This window comes from Nesoenas mayeri (genome assembly GCF_963082525.1).
Source record: "Nesoenas mayeri genome assembly, chromosome: 1".
Lineage (NCBI taxonomy): Eukaryota > Metazoa > Chordata > Aves > Columbiformes > Columbidae > Nesoenas > Nesoenas mayeri.
The window spans coordinates 16540186-16563966 of NC_137541.1; the positions used below are offsets into that span (position 1 = coordinate 16540186).

The 23781-nt window shown below is 42.7% G+C and overlaps 1 protein-coding gene across 1 annotated transcript in view; it reads left to right on the forward strand.

Annotated features, from left to right (window-relative positions):
- The window catches only part of ABCD2 (ATP binding cassette subfamily D member 2), a gene marked incomplete at its 3' end in the record, with an annotated part of 45118 nt that overhangs the window by 14022 nt on the left and 7315 nt on the right, over positions 1-23781 (forward strand). The window contains exons 6-7 of the mRNA XM_080358135.1: positions 540-685; positions 20408-20553. Coding sequence (XP_080214261.1) covers positions 540-685; positions 20408-20553 — 292 coding nt within the window. The remainder of the gene's footprint in view (positions 1-539; positions 686-20407; positions 20554-23781) is intronic.

Consider the following 23781-nt stretch of genomic DNA (forward strand, 5'->3'; position numbering starts at 1 on the left):
AGTCAATACATTTATATAAAGCATAGACAATGACATTGTGATTATGCATAAATATACACTCATATATACGCAGGGTAATATTAAAATTAATAAAGACAAGTGCATCACAGCCAAAATAATGCTGATAATTAAGTGGGAAATGGCAATGTGAAGTAAATTCTCCAAATACTTTGATTGGGCTCCCATAGCTTAAAGTAGTATCTCTGATAGGCATAACACTGCTCTGTGTGTCGTTAACACCTTTGGACCTAATCTGCATTAGAATAATTTATTTCTACTGTGGTATATTGACATTGTGATATAATCAGTGTAGTTTATAGAAATACTCAGACATTATAGAAATTATTTTCATTATTTCAGCCCACATATTATATCTAATACCGCTGTTTCCAGTATAGTTGCATAACTATATGCAAGTAATCAATGTAATGGGTTGATAATTTGATATAAATTCTCATGTAACTCCCTGTAGGGGTCTTAGACTGTCTGTGCCATATATACTGCATAGTAACATCTTTGCATTTTCATTGCTATTGTAGGTTGAGGAGGGGATGAATCTTTTAATCACTGGACCCAATGGCTGTGGAAAGAGTTCACTCTTCAGAATTTTAAGTGGTTTGTGGCCTGTGTATGAAGGAGTTCTCTACAAGCCCCCTCCGCAGCACATGTTTTATATACCACAAAGGTATGTGTTTTGCTCAAGATGATGCCTTTTTGCTGGTTACATTAATTTCAACCCTGCTTCTCTCATTTTTAATCTGTGATATGTAAAGCCAAGTTAAGACATGGTAAGCACAACCTTAGCTGTGTGGAGAGTGCTAAAAAAAAAGATCCCTTCTTGTTGGTGATGGAAATCTTCAGTCACTGGAAAGGGCTCACATGCCTTGTGATGGAGCCCGTGCTCCCCTGGTGGCCCAAGTCCCAGATGGTTGGGATCATGGGAACAGACTATTATCTGAAAAAAATTTGAAATAGACCTAATAGATCTTAATTCTAATTTCACTTTAAAACCAAAGATCAAAACAGCTGAGAGTGTTTTGGTTCCTAAATGTTGATTTGCTCAAAATAATTTCCAAAACTTCAAATTTTACACTACGAGACTAGAATCCAATCCACTATTAAATGCAAATTGCCTTTTTAACAATACATGCTCATTTCACTAAGGGAAACATGGTTTTTTTGTGCTTTGTTTGTATTCTGACTTGCTGTTGGACTCTCAGAACATAATTTAATGCAATTGATTCTAGAATATCTCCTTAGAGACTTCTAACTAGGTTGTTTTGCAAAAGCAAAATCAAACACTGAGAATCTTTGATTGCTTTCTGTAGTTCATTTCTTCCCATGGGCAAAAGAAGGGTTCATGGTACGGTCTGTAGTCACGTTTAAAAAGTACAAGCTATTAAGCTGAATGGAAAATATTAACTGATGAGTAGATTTTACTTGCTGCAGGTGAAGGTAACAAAGAATATTTATCTGTAATTATTTCAAATATATGTATAATTTATTGCTAGCCATTGTCATTTTTCTGAGCCACTGAAGGGCTTCGTTCAGGCACTTGGAGCAAAAGGGTTTATTAAATGTTTTTCAAAACAATATTTCACAATTCCCTTTGTGCAGGACATTCTTAAAATCAATTTTATTCTTAGGCAGAGCAAAAGCTATTCTGATTTTTTTTTTTTTTGCAGAAAATTTTGGGTTTCAGCTACTTCTGTCCCCAGTGTGATCCCAGCCCCCTCTCAGATCAACATCTGAGGCTGGCTTGCCCACAGCCAGCCCTTCCCCTTTACTGATGTCCGCTTTTTTCTGTGAAGGCAAATGGACTCACGTGGCGTTCAGGCAGATTTGCCAGGGTGCTGCTTGAGGGGTTTCGTTTCCATGAACATTGTTGTTTGTTAGCTGTTTCCCCTAACTTTGCAGTGCTGGAGAAGTTTGTCCAGCACACCTCTCTGCTTTGGGACATTTCAAAACTGTTGGTCAGAAGCTGAGATTCAGCCAGCACCTTTGTAGCCTTCTGTGACCGAAGCCATGTAGGGACTGACATATCACCTTTGCAGCGTACCCTGAAGGTACCACTCATCTGCAGTCCATCCTAATAGCATCCACCATGAGAAAGGATGCCGCTGTGGTGTTCTTGGGACACCTAAGTGACATTGCGGTGGCTTGGCTCTGTGGCTCGTGAATGGAGTAGCAGTGAGTGACAGAGAGGCCTCTTCTGCCAGAATGCTGCACCTTGCTTGTGCCTGAAGATTTTGAAGTCCACTTAGGGGGATGGTTCAGCTGTGTCATTGTGGGTTCTGTAGACTCAGAACTGTGGCCTGTCACTCATAAGTGTCTTGTATTTGGAAAGGGACTGTGAGGCTGAGTCTTGTAGGGATTTGTAAGTGAATGTGGCTGAAGGGGTTGGTATAGGACAGTGATCAATCAGACTCGTTAGGATGTCTTGGAAGATCCTGAGTTGCTTTTTTGCTCAGTGTATTTTTCCTTTGGGCTTACAGAGTCTTAGATGAATATCTGAGACACCAAGAATAACTTGAAGGAGACTCAGTTTTGAATGGAAGTTATACATTTCTGGACCATATTTGTAACACATCTGCTGGATTTTTAGGGCTTTTGTGTGGATTGCCTTATGTGGTCCAGACTTTTTTTTTTTCCTGCTTCCATTCAGTTTCTGAGTCTATTAACCATTCATTTATTTATGGCCTAAATAAATTACATATTGTTGGGGTTTTTATCTATCCCTGGCTCTAGAGTACGTTTAGAATTTCTGTAGTGGTTTATAAATTGTTCTGAAGTCCTGAAATTAAAGCAGCTTGTTTTGGAAGGTCCTGCTGGTTCAACCATTTTGCTTATTAACCCTGTGCAAATTGCTGGTTGCTCAGGATTAGCTTCTGTTTACTTTTTTAGACATTAATTCTAAAACTGCAGACTGGAAGAGATAGCACCCTGCCTACATTTCATCATGTATATATTTCAGCATAACTTTAGGGAGAATTTATGTTCTGGACTGAGAGGATTTGGGAGGTGGTAAGACAGTATCTCTGAGATTCAGCCTACCTCAGTCTTTTGTTTGGTGGGTAGGTGAAAACTGTAGGTGTAGCAAAAGGCTCTAGAGTTGGTGGATGTCTGTCAGAACAGTAAATTGGAATGATATCATTGTGTTTAAGTGTATACATTACATCTCTGGTCGAAGAACATGGGAGATGGAATGGACGCAGTTACCATTGAGCCTGGTAAGACATTACTGCTGTGGCTGAATTTAATTCTGCATCAGCCCTCTGTGAGTTCAAATGTAGGAACAGTGAATGGTGGAGAATACAGTGACAACTATGTAACAAAATACTTCACAGGAAATAGCTCACTGAAAAGATTGTTTTTTTCATCTCTGTTTGTAATGTTCCAGCATAGTATTCCAGAAATATGTGGGAAATTATATGTCTTTGCCAAGTTCAAAAGCGACATGCAAAAGTATGATTTATGAAAAAGCGCATTATCTCATTGTATACTCCAAATTTTGTCAACGCTGCAAACGCTTTACTTTGCAGCATGTAGATTTTAAAACAGACCCTTAAGAGTCCCTATCTTTTTGTCTTTTTAGATTGCTTAGCATCATTATGCTGCTTTTTTTAGGTTTTACCTCTGTGAATCATTGTTAGATTATTTTCTCCTCTTATATAGGGCCAGGCCATGCAGAATTTGTCTTTAATCAATCACAGTTCTGGTGGCACAAACTGCCCTTTTTGGGGGCAGGGAGAGAGAAGCGCAGGGATTTCTGTGAGTGTGTCTCTGCTGCTGTCTGTGACAGGCCTGTAAAAGAGGAGGATGGGCAGAAGAGAGGAAGGCTTTAAGAGACTTTAAGCAGTCCAGAATTATATCATTGCCAAAAGCAGCTCGTTTTCTAGGATGGATCAGTGCTAGGAGCCGGTCACCGATCCAACAAGTTGTCACATCTCATTGGAACTGTCAGAGTGTGTGTTCTTAACTCTTTCCTCTACTTTTCCGTCCCTCTTTTGCAAAGTAAAATCATTTGCATTAGCCATCTCTTCGCATTCCTCTTTTAATTATCTGGTCGAGAAGGCAGCATGAATTGAAAGATAAATGCTTGTGAGTGCTCTAGTTGGTAAGGAATCATGATTCAAATCAGAATTCAGAAATATAATTTTAAATAGTAATTTACAAAAATATGTCGTGGGTAGCATGAATAGCAATGCTAAAGATGTGACCACAGGAGGTATGTGTAGCACTTAGGGAATTAAAAAAGCAGTCTGTCCTTTGATAGTATATCAGCAGCGTATCTTAAGGTAGCCTGATTTCTGCAGACTCTGCCCTATTCCTACTCTGTTGATCTTAAGCATGGGAGGAGACTTCATCTCTGTGGAATTAGTGAACTGTAGTGTACAATTTCTCCTCACATTTACTCGGGCTCTTTTTGCTCTCCAGCTAGAAGTCTCAGCGTTTTCAGTTGTAAGGAAACACAGATTCAGTACATGTTGGCTCTCATTTCCTTAGTTCCTGCTCATCTGATAAACACCAGCAGAGCTACACACCTACATAACTTGCAGGTTACCTTGACAACACCACAGGAATATTCCTGAATGTCTCTGCACTGTAAAGCTGCAATCACCACTGGGTTATTCATATAAATTATTAATCATTTTCTGCCAGCTGTGCCTTATTGTCTTATCTGCATCAAGGAGTGTCTTCTGCAGTACTTGCTGGTTCCATAACCTTCTGTCACCATTCTCCAGTCTTCCTAGCACAGCATGTACCTAAAAGGTCCATCAGCATTTTCTCTGTTTTTCTTGAGGATTGATTCACTGATTCGTAGAGCTCAGAGTAGTTCTTAATCCACTATACTTCCTTGTCCATGTCCATTGTTACTGTTTTACTTCTCCAGCTTGCTTCTACTGCAATTTGGGTATTTTTGTGAGAGGGACGTGTTTCTCCAGTAGTATGCATAGTTTCTCCATAATTCTGTGTGCCATTCTGGTAGAAGACCAACCCTGACCACTTTCTCAGCAGTCACAGTGACAGATCAACTCTATATTCTCTCTCCCTTTTTATTGCTCATTCAAGAAGACCTCTAAGATTTCTTTCCTTCGACACCAGGCTTGTCAGATGCTAAAGTGAAGGCAACCAAAGACGCACCAGTATGTTGTTTGTTCTTCGTCATTTAAGATTTATATACTTACATCTTGCTGCCTTCTTATTGATGGTAGGACAGTGTGGGACATAACAGTTTAAACGTTTTTCTGTTCCTCCTAAGCTGTTTAATTTTGCATATGTCTGCTTTATTTCTGATGTTTTATCTGGGGTTCCTTTACAAGTCTTTTCCTGTCTGGTGTTTTTCCTTCTGTATTCTAAAAATGTCATTGGCTACTAAACAAAATTGCATCAGCTACAAAGATATATTTCCTCTCCTTAGCTCTGTTGAGTAATGCAAATGTCTGATGTGATTTGCCAGAAGTAGTTCAACGATATTTACCACGTGGATGAAACCAAGCAAGAATATTTTGGTTCTAAGTGACATAAACAATAAAGTGATAAAAGAAAAGTAATTTTTACATTGTAAGCACATGAAACTTTGAAGATTATAGCATGATTCAAATGTTAGCTTAAGCACATAGGTAGTTAGTAGTGGCCACTGTCATTAAAATCTTATTGTTTCCTAAGACAATTCTTCATTACCTAAACAATTTAGTCTTGCAAAATTTTTGAATTCACTTTCAAATACCCTATATTATGTATGAAAGTACGTGCCTATGTAGTACATACATGCATGGTTCTTCTGTATTGGACTACATCCTCTTTAGTGTGTGGTCTGTTAGAGAAGTAGCCCAAGTGAAGTGCTGTGCAAATATGCCTGCACAAGTTCTGTTGCCTCAGCTCATTTAGACTGGCTCACGTGTTGTATTTTGCACATGCTGATTTCTTGTCCAATCGTGCTGCTCTGTCTTTAACTTTGATCCCTTTAGTTTGACCAGCTGGCATTAAACTGTACTCTGCACCTGCCAACACCGCACTGGCAATGGTCATTGCCCTTCAGCATTTTGGTGATAGTACACAGCCACATTGCCTTGTTCCTTGGGTACTTTGCCATCTGTTCACGTCACGCCATACAGATATCTACTCCCTTGCACGCTGCATCTGTTTGTCATACTTACTGTTATGAACTTCATGGTGCTTCTTTCAAATACATTTATTTCCAAAGTTCACCAGTTATCTGAGAGATGAGAAAAAGGTCTGTGGCAGATAGTGTTTACAGGAAACATAACGTTCTTCGGTTATGCATACTATTCTGATAGAAGCTTGCTTTAAAAATTTGCTGCTACTTTTGTGTCTTTTCTCTTTTTTTGAGGTGAATCGAGTCAAGTCAGTATTCTGCTGTTCATTAAGAACTGTGGCCTTGAATCTGAGAGGTTTGTTAAGCTATCCCTCAGCCAGGGCACAGCTTTTCCCATTTCATTTTACTAGGACTCGTATAGAAATGCTTGCCCTTCTCCTTCCTGATTGAGGGAAGTCCTGGCTTGTCTCATCTTGAACAGAAAAGTCCTTGCTGCCCTGTGTGTCAGCTGAAGCTTTGCCTGCCAGGATCACTGGGAGACCTCTCCGTTTCTGCTGAAGGCTCACACACAGCTGTAAAGTTTGATGGTTTTTAATTAGGTCTGTGTGCTGACTGATCACAAGTAGTGGCAGTGCCTTTTGGTAGCACATTGGGAACAATATTCACCTATGCTAATAGTCAGAGGTGGAAAATGGCTTTGTGGATTAACTGCCGCTCCCTCTCAAGCCATGCAACGTGCCTTCCTTACCAGCCAGAAACAGAGTCAGCTAATTAAAGCACAGCTTAGAAGTCTTTTCTGTTATTAAGCAAAGTGTTGCAGAAATCCCAGGCTGAATCTTTTAGTCAGCTTGCTGCATTGGAGTGTAGTTTAGATTTTCAATGTATTTACATAAATCCAACAGTGGTCTTAAAGTCTGCAGCTGAACTGGTGTTTGTGAAGGACTTCAGTGTTCTCTAGGGTTTTGGTGTCTCAGTCCCTTCAGACTGGGGGCCGGTCTGGAGCAAGCTCTGGCTGTGGGAGATGCCAAGAACACTAAACATGGGTGAGGAATTGAATTGTGTTGATACGTACTCAAATTTTACTCCATATGGAGACTAGTGCTTTTCCTGGTGGGCAGCTGTCTGGAGCGCAGAAGCCAGTAGCACACTCGATACAACTGTTGACAACTGTCTTGATACCATCCAGGGGAAATTTAGGCTGGATATTAGAAAGAAATTCTTTACAGAGAGAGTGGTCAGGCATTGGAATGGCTGCCCAGGGAGGTGGTGGACTCGCCGTCCCTGGAGGTTTTTAAACTCAGATCGGACATGGCACTTAGTGCCATGATCTAATAAACAGACTAGAGTTGGACCAAGGGTTGGACTCTGATCTCTGAGGTCTTTTCCAGCCCAGTCAATTCTGTGATTCTGTGAAATTTGAATTAGCAGGAAAGTCCAGCCTTGATTTGATACAGGGATTTGAGTATCGTCTCTTATCTTCTGTGAGTCTTTCCAGTTGAAGTAGATGCTATTATTACTGCCTTCTGTATGTATGGATGGAGAAACTTCATTCTCCAGACTCATGGAGATGGCTCACTTAAAGCACAGTGTGGTCACTTGATGCAAGCCAAGTCCTTTTTATTTGTGATCCATAAAAGAACTTGAACATTCAGAGGATTAAGATCCATTCAGTGACTTATTGCATTCCTACCAAGTCACAGATACACAGAGGTATGAAGTGCTGTCAGTTGCATGGCTGATTAAATACCATGATATGTACGCAACTAAAAGGTGAAATCCATTCTTGTAATCAAAGCAGCTTCCCTCTCATTTTGAATATTGCTTCAGTACTAAGCACAAATATTGTTTTGGCTACTGCACGGAAGTGGGTATCATTAATATACAGAACTTGCTCCATTTACATTCTTTTGAGTTGTTTTCCTCCATGTTACAGAGGAGCTAAGTTTTTGTGTATGAGGACTCTCAGCTGCAGGATTATTTCTACTAGGATATTTGGCAATCGCCTGCTCTGTGTTTCATCACGTATTTTGGATATCGTGTTCTTGCCAATATGAGCCTGCAGTGCTTCCACCCTTCACTTTCTTCTTTTGATGAGATTTTGAATATAAAAAATTCTCATTCAGCACCATTACAAGTTGTCCGTACCACCTTTCCAGGCGTCCATATATGTGCCTGACTGTTTATGGAATTTCATTTAAAAGCTGGGAAAACTAGGCTTGGAAATTCTTTTTAAGTGCATTGTCAGATTAAGCTTAACAAATGTTTTATAAATGTGAAGTCACTAAAGAGATTACGTGGCTGGTATTTATAGGACCCATCCAGCAAAGCAACTGACAATTTATTTAATCTGTGCTAGGTTCATTTTGCTCAGACAGACAGATCACTTGTCTTTAAAATTCAGTTTTGATGGGAGTACCAGGGAAACAAATTCACCTACAGGTTAACTGAGGTCACTGTGTAACTTAGCAGTGGTATGGACAAACTTGCATGACAGAGAGTAATCTGGTGGCTGCATTTACGTGACCTAATTTCCTCAGAGAAGTGCCATTACTGTGTCCAGCTTGGGCAGTTGCCTCCAGCTTAATGCCCTACATTGCAACTGTGCAACAAAGGTTCTTTGGCAGATGAACAGCATGGCAAATGTTTACTGGTCGAAGCAGTAAAGGTTGAGGGCTGCCTGGGTTACAGTGACCACGAGATGGTGGAGTTCAGCATCTTGTGTGGCAGGAACAGAATAGCAAGTAGAATTGCAACCCTGGACTTTAGCAGGGCTAACTTTGGCCTTTTCAAGCAATTGCTGGGGGAAATCCCATGGGCAAGACTGCTTGAAGGAAAAGGGGCCCAAGAGAGCTGGATTGCATTCAGAGATTGCTTCTTCCGCGCTCAGGATCAGAGCATCCCCACACGTAGGAAGTCAAGGAAGGGAGCCAGGAGGCCTGCGTGGTTGAATAGGAATCTGTTGGGTATGCTCAAGCAGAAGAGGAGAGTTTACAGGTCATGGAAGCAGGGGCTGGCCACTTGGGAAGAATATAAGGCTGCTGTTAGAGGATGTAGGAAGGCAGCTAGGATAGCCAAGGCCTCCTTAGAATTACAGCTGGCGAGAGGGGTCAAGGACAGCAAAAAGAACTTTTTCAAATACATAGCGGATAAAACTAATACCAGAGGCAATGTAGGCCCACTGAGGAATGGGGTGGGTGCCCTGGTGGCGGAAGATACAGAGAAGGCAGAATTACTGAATGCCTTCTTTGTCTCTGTCTACTCTGCCGGAGGCTGTCCTGGGGAGCCCTGTACCCCTGAGACCCCAGATGAAGCCAGGTCAATGGAGGAGCTTGCTTTAGTTGATGAGGACTGGGTTAAGGAGCAATTAAATAGACTGGACATCCATAAATCCATGGGTCCAGATGGGATGCATCCGCGGGTGCTGAGGGAGCTGGCTGAGGTCATTGCTGGACCGCTCTCCATCATCTTTGCCAAGTCTTGGGAAACGAGAGAGGTGCCCGAGGATTGGAGGAAAGCAAATGTCACTCCAATCTTCAAAAAGGGCAAGAAGGAGGACCCGGGTAACTATAGACCGGTCAGCCTCACCTCTGTCCCTGGGAAAGTAATGGAACAACTTATCCTTGGTGCTATCTCAAGGCATATCAGGGATAAGAAGGTTATTAGGGGCAGTCAGCATGGCTTTACCAAGGGTAAGTCATGCTTGACCAACCTCATAGCCTTTTATGAGAATGTTACAAGGTGGATGGATGATGGCAGAGCCGTGGATGTGGTCTACCTTGACTTCAGTAAAGCCTTTGACACAGTCTCCCACAGCATCCTAGTTGCTAAGTTGCAGAGGTGTGGTCTAGACAATAGAGTAGTGAGGTGGGTTACAAACTGGCTTAAGGAGAGAAGCCAGAGAGTGGTAGTCAATGGTGCGGAGTCTAGTTGGAGACCAGTATCTAGTGGAGTACCTCAGGGGTCAGTACTGGGGCCAGTATTATTCAATATATTCATTAACGACTTAGACGAGGGAATAGAGTGTACTATCAGCAAGTTTGCTGATGACACTAAGCTGGGAGGAGTGGCTGACACGCCAGAAGGCTGTGCTGCCATCCAGCGAGACCTAGACAGGCTGGAGAGTTGGGTGGGGAATAACCTAATGAAATTTAACAAGGAAAAGTGTAGAGTCCTGCATCTGGGCAGGAACAACCCCAGGTTCCAGTATCGGTTGGGAAATTACATATTAGAGAGCAGTGTAGGGGAAAGGGACCTGGGGATCCTGGTGGACAACAGGATGACCATGAGCCAGCACTGTGCCCTTGTGGCCAGGAAGGCCAATGGCATCCTGGGATGTATTAGAAGGGGGGTGGTTAGTAGATCAAGAGAGGTCCTCCTTCCCCTCTACTCTGCCCTGGTGAGACCCCATCTGGAATATTGTGTCCAGTTCTGGGCCCCTCAGTTCAAGAAGGACAAGGAACTGCTGGAGAGGGTCCAGCGTAGGGCAACCAAGATGATTAAGGGAGTGGAGCACCTCCCTTATGAGGAAAGGCTGAGGGAGCTGGGTCTCTTTAGTTTGGAGAAGAGGAGACTGAGGGGTGACCTTATTAATGTTTATAAATATATAAAAGGTGAGTGCCATGAGGATGGAGCCAGACTCTTCTCGTTGGCAAACAATGATAGGACAAGGGGCAATGGGATCAAGCTGGAACACAAGAGGTTCCACTTAAATTTGAGAAGAAACTTCTTCTCAGTAAGGGTGACAGAGCACTGGAACAGGCTGCCCAGGGGGGTTGTGGAGTCTCCTTCTCTGGAGACATTCAAGACCCACCTGGACATGTTCCTGTGCAACCTCACTTAGGCGTTCCTGCTCCAGCAGGGGGATTGGACTAGATGATCTTTTGAGGTCCCTTCCAATCCAGAACATACTGTGATACTGTGATACTATTTTGATAGTATTTTACCTAGGAATGTCAAAAAACATGCTTCAAGTGCCTTATGCATATCAAATTATGAGAAGCAACTTGGCAGCATAACACTGGGAAGCGCTGGGAAAGCCTGAAGTAAAACTTTTGACATGAAAAGATAGAAAGGATGGTGACTTTTGTCAGGGAAGGACAGCTGAAAGCTCCAGTAGCAACTGTGTCATCTTCCCTGGGAAGAAGTCCTTTCTCCACCTTACTATGGTTTTCAATCAGAAACTCTCATTACAGTGTCCTGTGCTTTTAAATATCCATGTAATAGACATAGCCAACGCCTCCCTCTTGAGGAGAAGGTGATGGTCCTTCCCATGTGCTAAAGGCTCTGCCATTTGCCTGCCCCTGTGTCCTGGGCTCTAGACTGTGTCCTGACTCCAAGGTGAACGGGGCCTTCAGCCCTCTTCCAGCCTCTCCATGGTCTGCATACTCAAGACTCCTTCTGTCCCTCCTCCAACTCACTGTGGTTTCCAAGGTAAATGTAAGTTTTATTTAGCATGTTGATTCCATTCTGCATTTCTTGGAGACGTTGCAGTGTTCACTAATAACTGCCAGCCTTCAGAGAGAAGAGTATTAGCTATTTTTGTGTACAAGTGTTCAGCCTGTACCCCTGACAGATTAAAACAGTAAACTGTCAACTCATGCACCAGAGGTAGAATTTGTCTATGTTCGTTTAGGCAGCTACAAGTTAGATGTCCTTGTGTGAGCTTTACTCTGAGTGTACTATCTGCCTCAAGAGCGTGATTCGCTGTTGCAGTGCACCCATGAAAGTGGTCATTGTCAATCCCAGTGAGAAAGGTTTTTGAACTCTGTAATGCATTAATTAAAATTCCTTTAATTAGAGATAAGGAGTAAGTTGATAGCATAGATAATCACAAGAACATGGAATGGTTGAGGTTGGAAGGGACTTCTGGAGGTCATCTGGTCCAACCCCCTGCTCAAGCAGGGTCACCTAGAGCTGGTTGCCCAGGACTGTGTCCAGATGGCTTTTGACTATCTCCAAGGATGGAGACCCCACAGCCTCCCTGGGCAGCCTGTGCCAGTGCTCGGTCACCCTCACAGTGAAATAGTGTTTCCTGGTGTTCAGAGTGAACCTCCTGTGTTTCAGTTTGTGCCCATGGCCTCTGATCCTGTCACTGGGCACCACTGAGAAGAGCCTGGCTCCAGCTTCTCTGCACCTTCCCTTCAGGTATTTATGTACATTGATGAGATCCCCCTGAGCCGCCTTCTCTCCAGGCTGAACAGTCCCAGCTCTCTCAGCCTTTCCTCATAGGAGAGATGGTTCAGTCCCTTCATTATCTTTGTGGCATTTATGTACCATCAGATACTAGGAAGCCAGCGTTGTGCGGCATTAGGTGGACCTCTAGTCACAGCACGGCATGCTGCACTGATCCCATCCATGCTAAGGTTTGTCGGCATTACGATCTTTAGCGCTCTGATAGGATTTTCTTAGAAGTAAACAATTCCATTTATCATTTCTGCTGTCAAGCAAAAGGATGTTAGCATGAGAACATGTTGTTTCAACTTCAAGATAAGGACGCACAGGTGGCATAGTTGCTGATGCCAAGAGGGAGCTGCCTGCAGGCTCCTCTGTTATGATTAGCCAGCAAAGTTTATCCCGTGGCCAAGTGATAAGTGCAGCACAGCCCAGGCCTGAAGGCCGGTTCCTATGTGCATCACAGCCCAGCAAGGTATAACACAGGCCTGTGCCCACTCAGGTCAGCTGTTACCTGGCTCACTAACTCCTCACAGTATCACACAGTATCACAGTATGTTTGGGATTGGAAGGGACCTCAGAAGATCATCTAGTCCAATCCCCCAGCTGGAGCAGGAACACCCAGATGAGGTTACACAGGAATGTGTCCAGGCGGGTTTTGAATGTCTCCAGAGAAGGAGACTCCACAACCCCCCTGGGCAGCCTGTTCCAGTGTCTGTCACCCTTACTGAGAAGAAGTTTCTTCTCAAATTTAAGTGGAACCTCTTGTGTTCCAGCTTGATCGCATTACCCCTTGTCCTATCATTGTTTGCCACCGAGAAGAGCCTGGCTCCATCCTCATGGCACTCACCCTTTATATATTTATAAACATTAATAAGGTACTCGATTCACAATAGTCTTCCAGTTCTGACCACTGCAGCTGTTCATCCTATGTCCTAGGACAAATGTCCAAGACACAGGAGACCTGCTGGAGGTGCCAGTTCACTGGAGAACTCCAGTGACTACAAAGAGACCCTGGGGTGTCTGTCTCAGACTTGGATGAGTAATATTTAGGTGAGATGAATCTCTTCTGCAAGTAATGCTGGGTAGTCCCCAGAACAGTGGATTTTTAGTTATTTGTTCTCAAGCCATTATGTCATGGTCTTGTGGGAGCACATAACAGGTGGGTCCCTTTCTGCGGCGCAGTCTGTGTGCACTAGCCCGGCTTGGGTGGGAGTGTGTCTTTCCCAAGAGGAAAGGCTCTTGTAGACTTGTTTATCTTCCTAGGGTTTTGCATTCATTATACCTTATCAGTTTTAGTTTCTGCTAAAGATTACTACAGCTCCCTTGTGGCCACTTCAGGTACCTATAACATTTATAAAATGGCTACAATAATGTTCCATGTATGTGGTGCATCTCTGTATTTTGCTCTGTCGTGTTAAGTCCTGTGTAATGTGGTGTTTCAGACGATTAGAGAGGGAACCAGAGCGATGTGTCTCAGTGGTGACACACTGTTGCTCTACTGTTGCTTGCATACTGGTATCCCAGTGCATGCAAAAAATGTTGCCATGGACAACTAAGCATTGTAGAAACTCAGAGGAAAAGCAGCATCTGCTCGAGAGGCTTCGCTGTCTGCGCTTCCTCGTCTCTGAGGAGTAACATGTCACTTCTCATCCGCAAAACCATGAATAATTTGGGATCTTTCTAAAAGAGGGAAACTGCCTTTCTTGTGTGACACAGAATGTTAGGGATTGGAAGGGACCTCAAAAGATCATCTAGTCCAATCCCCCTGCCGGAGCAGGAACATCCAGATCAGGTTAGAAACACCTCTCAGGCCGGGTATGCCTGGTGGAACTGGCAGGCTAGACTCCTGTCCAGAATAGCTCACTGTTATTTCTTCAATTCATTGATATTCGTGATCATCCATCCAAATAATCCTTTTATCATAAGGACTGCCAGAGGTATGAAAAGCCTGGAACTGCAAAAATTGGATGTTTAAGAAAAGAGGAGTCATCTTCCTTCATTTGTCTGGCTGGTTGATTTGATTAATTGCAGGAGGTATAATTATTTCAGATTGCATTAGCTGTTTGTATTTTGTAGCAATTGTCTGGGTTTTGGTTTTAATTATACATGTGTTTTTGTGTTCTTTCTGTTGTCTATCGCAAGATACAAATAGACTGAGCTGAATAATTTTATGAATTGTTCACTGTAAACTTTTATGCCATCTAACCAGTTCTAGTTATATTGTAAGTGATTTTGGTTGAATAAGTAAATCGTGAGATGAGATGATACCTGAGCATGAATAGCATTTTAAATTAAAGGCTTCTTTTACCTTTCTTGTTATTATTTTGTCCCAGATGATTTTCATGCAGAGATGTGCATAGCTGCTTTGCAAAGAAAGCCACAGAGTGGTTAGTGTGAGTTTTTTTTCAGCCTTTTATATCAGATTCTAACTATATGCAATGAGAATTCATTCTTTTATACTGTGCTTTTCATTTCCTGTTAACTATGTTAATGTCTATAGGCTGATTACATTCCACTCTGGTAACTGATCTATCTGAAATATTTAGAGGATGTTCGTGGCTAGTTCTATATGAGTGGGGAGGAGAGTTCAGTGAAAGGTATTTTAAAGAGAGATCAATTATTTATATCTTTAGAAGGGTTGCTGAAACTTTAGCTGGTCCTAAAATCCTTTGAACTAGATACAATGCAATAAACTAACCCCGTTCTGTTTTTAGCATTTTGATAAATCTTATTTATTATTTTTTAACTCTTTGCTGATACCATCTTCTGTGAGAGAGCAGTGGATAACAACACTACTTAAAAAGAACTTAAGTCACATTCATTCAAGATGTTTTATTTTCTCAAAGTTGTAGTCGTGGTGCCATCATTAGTATTTTGCTGTTTATTCTATTAGTGTCATCAAAGAACTACTGGGAATCCAGATCACTTTACTTAGTGAAGGCTGGTATTTCTTGAGCATCACTATTGATCAAGCTTTGCTGCTGTGGAAAACTGTGGAGTTTTTACTATTGACCTAAATCAGGAGTGTGGCAAGAGCTGTAGTTCTGCTGAGGTGGTTGCAGCTGTGGTATTACAGCACCTAAAAATGAGGATCTTGGTGCCAGAAAGGTGATGGAAAGTTTTAAATACAGGTGGATTCCCTCGATAGTCAGGCAGAGACTTAGGGCTTTTGGAAAACTATCAAAATATTTGTGTAGTGGGTAAAGGGAGCCACCTAGAGTTAATCCATAGGAATCTCTAAATATAGGTATATGAATTCCTGCCTTTTACTCAAGTTTAGGTACCAAACTAAGAGCTAAACATTAAACACCTTTATCTACAACAAGCCCTCTTCTGAGAGCAGGCACCTAAATAAGATTAGAACTCCCTTTAATATGTTTTTACAATGCTACTGAAAGATTAAGATAGTTACTGCATTTTAAATAAAAGTGTATTGGGAAAAGAAAGTATAAATAGTATATGGCACAAAAACTGGTACTAAAGTCTCCCTCTGTCCAACTGAAGGCTCAGACTGGTATAGTGTACAATTAGGCTCTCTCCAATAACTCTTTTTTCAGACACATGGTTCCTGCCTTTTAGCAGCAGCTTCGTTGCTGCAGTGGGAAGACCTTGCTTCAGCTGGTCACAGGGCTGGAAGGAATGTCCTGTGAGGAGCGGCTGAGGACTCTGGGTTTGTCTGGTTTAGAGAACAGGAGGCTGAGGGGTGACCCCATTGCTCTCTACAGCTTCCTGAGGAGGGAAAGTGCGGAGGGAGGTGCTGAGCTCTTCTCCCTGGTACCCAGTGAGAGGACACGTGGCAGTGGCTCAAAGCTGTGCCAGGGGAGGTCTAAACTGGACATAAGGAAGCATTTCCACACTGAGAGGGTGGTCAAATCCTGGAACAGGCTTCCTAGAGAGGTGGTTGATGCCCCAGGCCTGTTGGTGTTGAAGAGGCATTTGAACAATGCTCTTAACAACACATTAACTTTCGGTCAGCCCTGAGATGGTCAGGTGGTTGGACTAGATGATCTTTGTAGGTCGCTTCCAACTGAAATATTCCATTATTCCATTCAATTCTTATGGATGTCAGAACAGGTTAACTGTCAGCACAGTTTATTTTGCATGGAAGATGAAAACACTTTTGAATACATTCAGAAAGTATTTGTGAACGCTTAAAGTGGATATGGCTTGTTCTGACTTTGGAACAGAAATTTCTTGATATCTAAGCAAGCCATGGTCTTTAGCTTGCTACCCAAGACAGTAAAGCGCTCTGCTCTTCAAGGCATCAGTGAATTACTAGATATTGTTGCTGTCTAGCTGCAGTGTGCAGTGTTAATTTGCAGTCCCTTTGAATTGGCATGGTACCTTTCTCTTTGTGCCTAACAGCTCCAGTGTGTAAGTCTTCTGTTTGGGAAGATGAGTGGTATGTACTCCGATATGTTTTGTATCATCTGCTCCCTCCTCACTCCCCAAAGTTAACTGCAACGAAGGGACCATGTTATCAGCAACACTTGCCCTTCCTCACCATATGATTTCTCTAATATTTTGCCAACATTGCACACAGTGTCACGTGTCAATAGGGCACTGGGGAATTGTCTGCACCACAGGCTTCAGATTGCAGCAGGTCTTGATATCATCTGTCTTTAAAGCCTGCTCTGCAAGGGGGAAGTCATGAGCCTAAGGGATGGCAGCTTGTTACAGGCTCAATGAAGTTACACGTCTGCGAAGTGAAGCACTAAGAGCATCAAACAGGAATTGGTGATGCAATAAAACCATCAAACTGACTGAAACAAGATCAGTTTGTGGGAACAGAAATTATCTCTTCCAATGAGTGTCTTGAAATTCCAGAAAACCAGGCAAGAATCAGCAAGTTTTATTAGGTTTCTGGAAGCTTGATGCCAAAGATTTTTTTTTAAAAAAAAAAAAGGATTACTGATCTTAAATCCTCTCTCTCAAAACCAGTCTAGAAATCTCATTTCAGACAGCAAAGAAAGAAAACAATTGCAGAGCTATTACCGTCAAAGACGTGACCTCCGCACAGCAGAGGAGTTGCTTTCAGAATCTGTAAAATTGCTTTCTTTGAGGCTGGAACCCAGACACGCTGGCTGAAAGGAAAAACTCCATCAGAAATCAATTATGTTCAGTTAAAGTCGAGTATTAATTCAGGACAAAAAGACTGGTTTTGTTGTTTGAACTGCTAAAAATTTAATGAAAACAGTATTTTAACAAGGAGCTTACTGGCAAAGCCAAAATGTCACTGTTGCTGTATCCAGTTACCCACACTTCTTATTACTTAATGTCTAGCTATCACACACATGTAAACTCAATGACAATAATGTCTGATGTTTAACAGGTTTTAGTGTCTTTGACTTTGTGGCACCCATGGTAGGCAAGGTGGTTATTGTCTTCAAGTTTCGGACAGGGAAATCTGTTTTAGTGTGAGATCATGAGAGTATGAGTTAGATGAGATCTCACCTAACTTTAGCCCTTTAGAAGTTACATAACTAAGTCCCCCATTGAGAGAGAAGACACCCCCTGGAGGCAATCCATCCCTTCCCTAAAATCAATGGGATAAGCCAATCACAAAAGTGCCTCTCTTTGTTGTCAAGAGTTAGAGCCCCAAACGGGACATCTCACACTAGGCAAGATGAAGTGTCCCGTCAGGGACAGGAGTGGCTTCCTATAGGATGGGGGCAGCAGAATGTGCTCTCCCACCTCCCAGACAGAACCGTAACCACAAGCCGTTCTTCCTCTCTGCTAGTTAGTCAGTAATTGCCAGAATTTGCTATTCCACTGCAGGCTGGGCTTTTCTTTCATTTTCACAAAGCAGGTGGGGAGAGGCGTGCTTGGTAGTACCGGTGAGTTTAGCTGGGAGGCCACGGGGAAAATCCAGTTGTACCAGGAAGCGGTGCTGGTGACTCAGGGAACAGCATGGCAGCGAGTGTCCTGGTGCGGTGTTTTTGAGCATTGCCTTCCCGGTTGTGCTGTAGGTTAAATCTCAGAGCTGCTAGTCATTACAGGATCATGCTTCACAAGAGTAAGGTATTAAGTGCCAGACAAATGATATGATAGGTAACTCTGTCCTCCTTGCCCTTACCTGCAGCTTCACCTAAATTACAAAGTCTTATGCATAACCTGATCACAAGTTTTCTGAGCGCAGGTGGAGCTGCTGTCTTTTCTCCCAGAGATGGCAGCACTCTGAAGCAAGTGAAGTGATTTCTACATATGTAAGAAGTAAAGCCCTTTGGGATTTTAGATGGAGAGTGCTGTGGAAATGTAATAAATCATTACTTCATGAAGTTACATAATTTTTAGAGTTGAGATTTTGCAATATCCCCATTAATGTAAATGGCTCACTGCACTTGATGCCAGTGTTTATGCAGCAGCCCAGAGCAGCACCCTTCCCACAGTAAGCACAAAGCGGAACAAAGAGCAAAGAGGAGCAACAATGCTTTCATTTGACTTGTGGTTCTGGTTTTGCTCCGTCTGGGTGCCCACCCACAGAAGGGAAATGACCAAATACTTGCGAGCAGTTCAGATCCCCTGCCCTTCCACCCTCACCCAGCTGGTGGTGAAAGTAGTTTAACTATGGGCGGGTACAGACAATTCACAATGGATGTCTGCAGCCCTAAGACCCATGTGGCTGATGCGAGCTTAAATGTGACTTTCAGTTCATGTTGCAGCTTTAGTTCTGTAATTCAACATCTGTTGTATTATGAATTCCTTCCGATGACTCTGCTGTATTGTAGGGACCCTCAGAATAACAGTAAGTAGATCCACCCCTTCTGCAGAGACACCTGCAAGGGAAGGGAAGAAATCTGTTAAGTGTCACACTTCTTTGTCAGGAAAATCATGTCTGAGACCTTCCCACCTGGCAGGTCCAGAGCTCTTCGGGGAAGAAAACTGACCCCTTGCCAGTGTGCTGGGAAGTTGTTGGGAGCAGTTCTCTGTGGCAGGGGCAAGCTGCCTCGAGGCCTCCTCATTGCTGGCTGCATTTTAACTGCTCCTCTGTGTCATCGTCCCCTGGCACCACAGCTTTAGTAAGACTGGTATTGTTTTGGCAGATGAACCCACGGGGAGTTAGTGTAACTCTTGGCACAGAAAGCAGGACAGAGTCTGGAGCTTGGCTGTTCCTTTGGCTCAAGCCTTCCCCTCCAAACTCAAAATCTCACAGTTTCCAGCTTCCAAGAGCTATCAGCAGTGTCTGTGGGACAGGGTGGATATTTGTCCTTCCAAAGAAATCCTTAGAACAAGAGCAAAAGAGATTGTCGAACAGATATGTCTTAGATTGCCTTCGCTATCCCAGGCTGAATAGCGTGGTATCTTTTAGAGAGATGTAAAACTGTTCTTTGAGCCGATTTTGTTTAGAGACAAGGAGGATTTTGGGGGCCTGGGCTGTACCAGCAGCTGGGCACAGCTCATGACATTGTGGAGACTGTCCATAGCCATTCCAGGGGCACAGCCGTGATTGAGCGCTCTGGCTTCAAAGTGGAGACAGCTTGTTTTAGTAAGGTGGGTGGTATTACCTGGTCTGGGAACGTGGTGATTCAGAAACAGCTTCACATACAGCTCAGCCTTGTGTTTGGCAAAGGGAGGCTGTTAAGCTGATCAGCTTCTCTAACGTATGCTTTTTTTTGCAACTCAGAAGTGTTACACTGACTTCTAGAGCCAGCTAAGTTAAGCCTGGTCACATTTCTTCAGTCCTGAATAGTAGTGTGCAAAGGAGGCTTTTGCTGCTCTCCTGCTTGATTTGGGTGTCTCCTGCTGCACCGTGAAAGTGCTTCCCAGTTAGAGCTGCAAAGTTTTTGTTACAGTTCACTTTTAACATGAGAGTGTTAGATTCCCTTTCTAAATCTCTAAGTGTACCAAACCTTGAATACAGCGTGGAGTTTCCCTGATTCCAAGTGAAAGCGTTCTGAATGGGCTATGAAGTGGGTGTTTATTCTGCCTGATCCGTCATTTTGTTTTTATGCTAATGCTACCCCTGTTGCTATGCTGTAATCAGCTTCTATAAAAACAATACATTGTCCCTAGGGTAAGTTTAGAAAATCATTCACCCACAATGCACCCACAGATGAATCCAGTTTTTAGCAACATGGTGTTTAAAGTATTATACTCTGCTCATAAAGCATCAACAAGATGCACTTGCTGGAGCCAGCCCCAGATTACTGGTTTCTCTGTATTGTTTTTCAGACCCTACATGTCCATTGGAACCTTACGTGATCAAGTCATCTATCCAGACTCAGTAGATGACATGCATGAGAAAGGCTACCAAGATAAAGATCTGGAATGTATCCTGCATGTGGTTCATCTGTACCACATAGTTCAAAGAGAAGGAGGTAACTTGCTTGTTTTTGTAAAAAGCTTTACAAAATCTGTTCCTCGTGTGTGTGTGTCTTAGTGTGACCGACCTTTACTTACTGATTTGGCAAAACCACATCCAGACCCTTTGGTTGTGGGAGCTGCACAACCACGTGGTTGTTTCTGCCGGTGCTAATGGATGGAGAGGAGCTAAGTGCTTCTCTCCTCCCTGGTAAATCCATGCCCAAGCAAAACATCCTTGTTCTCTTGTAATGGCCAGTCTTTTCATGGTATTGTGCGATCTATGACTTTCCTTCATTTCCTTAGAAAATTTAACCTGTCAAAAACCTTGTGATGTCACTGAGTACATTAACTCGAAAGCACATGAATGAAAGGAGAGTCAGGTCTACTTTCACCTCTATGGTTTGTGGGATCAGCGGGACTATGTGCCATGGGAAGGAGTATCTGATTGCACACCACCAGGGTGAACAACTTAAAAATAACCAGATGGCACTGGCTGACAGTGGAGTGTTGCCATCCACCATTTGTTGTTTAAGTTGCCATGTGTTCTCAGTGTTGTTTACCCTAATAGTAAGATACAGTGTAAATACACTGGCACAGTAACTGTCAGGATGCTAAAGGCTTCTCTTGTGTCTAAGAAACTGGAGCATTTCATGGCTTTTTGTCCCAAGCACAGCAATAATTTTCATCCTTCTGTTCCCACCGGCCACTAATCTCTAGTTTGAATTTCCTCCCCATCATTATGCTTTTAAAACAGGCAGAGAACAAAGTTGGTAACATTCAGAGAGAAGAAGGAGGATTTTCAAACCCCTCTAAGGAGCTGTTATTCTGAGTGCTGGATGTACCCTGCCTCTCTCTGCCAGCTGTCAGTGCTCCTTTTTGAGAGGGTGCGTTGAGTGCATCACCTTGTAAAGTAAGTGCTTGGCGTCTCTCACGATCATTCTGACAATAGAGAGAAATGCCTCAGCCATTGAGAATCACAGGGTAACATCTGAATTCCCATTCCTGGATGACAGCCTGTTGCTCTGTTCAAAATGCAGAAAGCGCATTCTATTTTTTAAGTGTGCACAGACACTCATCTGGTTTCCTTTCTGCATACTTTAGAGTGGGGAGTAGTAATCATTCACAGCAGCAATTGTATACCTACGGATACTTTTCTACCTCACAGTGCTTTTGATAGACTATTCTCTTTCCATGGGTTAATGCTTCTTTGTTAAGAATGTAATAATGACTGTTGGCCCTTAAGTTGCAATAGAAGATAAGAATCTGCCATCATTCTGATTCATATTGTTATTCAGATGTGATATGATGACACAAGGATTGAAAAAGTGGGCAGAGAGCTAAACTCAGTGACTGGAATAATTGCAGAGAAGGCCTCTGTTCCCTGCAGGGATGTTAGAACTATTCCTGTTAGTATTCCTGAGTTGCTTCGCTAAGTGCCTAAGTTGCAGAAGAACAAGCAGATGTGTTGGAGTGAGGAGCTGGAAAAGGAGGAGCAGTTAAATTGTCAGTGGCAAGAAGCCACTGTGGAATGTGCATTCATAGCCTGCTGGTGCTTGTAGATGTACTGAACAACACATGACCCTCAGCGGCCGAAACCATCTCCCCAAGAAGTCCCTGAGTGCACATTGTTGTGGTTTATAACCCTGCAGCTGGAGCACGGAACTGGTGATGGAGCAGTTACTGCGCTGCACGTACAAGATGCCGCTGGCCAGGGTCAGTGTTCAGTATTGCCAAACTGAAACCCCAGGTTTGGGTCAATCTTGCTCTGCTTTCTGTGCCAAATGAACTATTTATTGCTGACCTCATTCTTGCTCTTCTGCCTGCCCGACTGCACATGTGGGGCACACACAATCTGTAAAATGTCTAGAGGACATGGTTAGTGTTTGGTGGTGCTGTATTGAAACTCCGCTCAGAATAAGGGCACACTGTGCAGAAGTCTGCACAAACAAATGTTTAAAAAAAAGTATCTTGGGGACTTTGCGATCTAAAATGACAGAAGTGGGCAAAGCCGGAAAACGAGGGAGAGATTACTGCATACCAGGAAGTTTTTAGGACCATAATACACTTACTTGTTCCCATTACTCCTTGAGCATTTGCAGGAGGTAAGCGCCAAGGTAGAAGCAGAGAGGAAATCCGTGAAATGTGATTTGACACATTACATGGATTTCAAATACTTACATATTATTTAGAGCTTCCCCACTCTGGGAAGAAGACCCATATTCTGGTTTTTTGAACAAGCAAGCCAGAGGAATACTTGTTGAAAGTGAACAGTTGAAATTTTTGTTTATACATAACTGAATTACTTTGTAATTCTCATTTTTACTTTATTCTTTTGATTAAAAACAGATTTATAAAGTTATTTGTATTAAAAAATGAATTTTTCTTGGCAGAATAATGAAAAAATCCCATATAAAGCTTTATAGAACAAGGGGTTTGCCCCAAACCATCCTTTTCCTTTTTGCAAATTGCTTTGATGGTTGCCAAACACTGGCATTTTCCAATAGAAAAAAAGTTTTGCTGAAAAATTCCCATCAAGTTTCTATTTATATATTATATGCACATGTAGTATATGTAAAATACACTACATCTGAAAAAAATCAATGAAACCATTTTTAATAATTCAGATTCTTGTGGATATATGGGATATGTCCATGCTGTTTTGAACTGTCTCCATAAACCGTTCTAAGAATGGAGCTATGTGTCAGCCATTAAGCTATAGAAATCTAATATAATTCCTCAGTGTTTTTTTCTGTAGATCCTCTTCTCCTTCAGGGCCTTACCTCTGTCTCTTCTCCTTGCACCTACCCCCTGCAGTGTTAAGCCTCTACAAGACAGCAGGCTCCTTAGGGCATGACCCTGCTCTGTTTTAATTGACCAGCAGTGTCACATGTGTAATAGGATGTTGTGCAGTTTTGAGTTCTGCTCCCTATGGGCAGTTACGAAAAAGCCAGATGGAGCCAAAAGCGCACAACTCTTACTCAATTTAGTTGTCCCAGCATAACTTTATTGTCTTTAGCTGAATTGCTTCCACATTGCATCAGTACAAGGGTCACCAGACTCCAAGTGTAAAGTAGCCAAGAAGCGCCTGACGTTGTTCTTGTTGCTGCCAGTGGCAGAAATTCCTCTTTTTCCTACAATAATGTTTGACCCAGTTAGAATTAAATAGAATGGTTACAAGAATAAGTAACCTAGTTTGGCGTTTAGCTTCTGCGTTACCCTCATGAGCCTTTTCTCAGTCAATA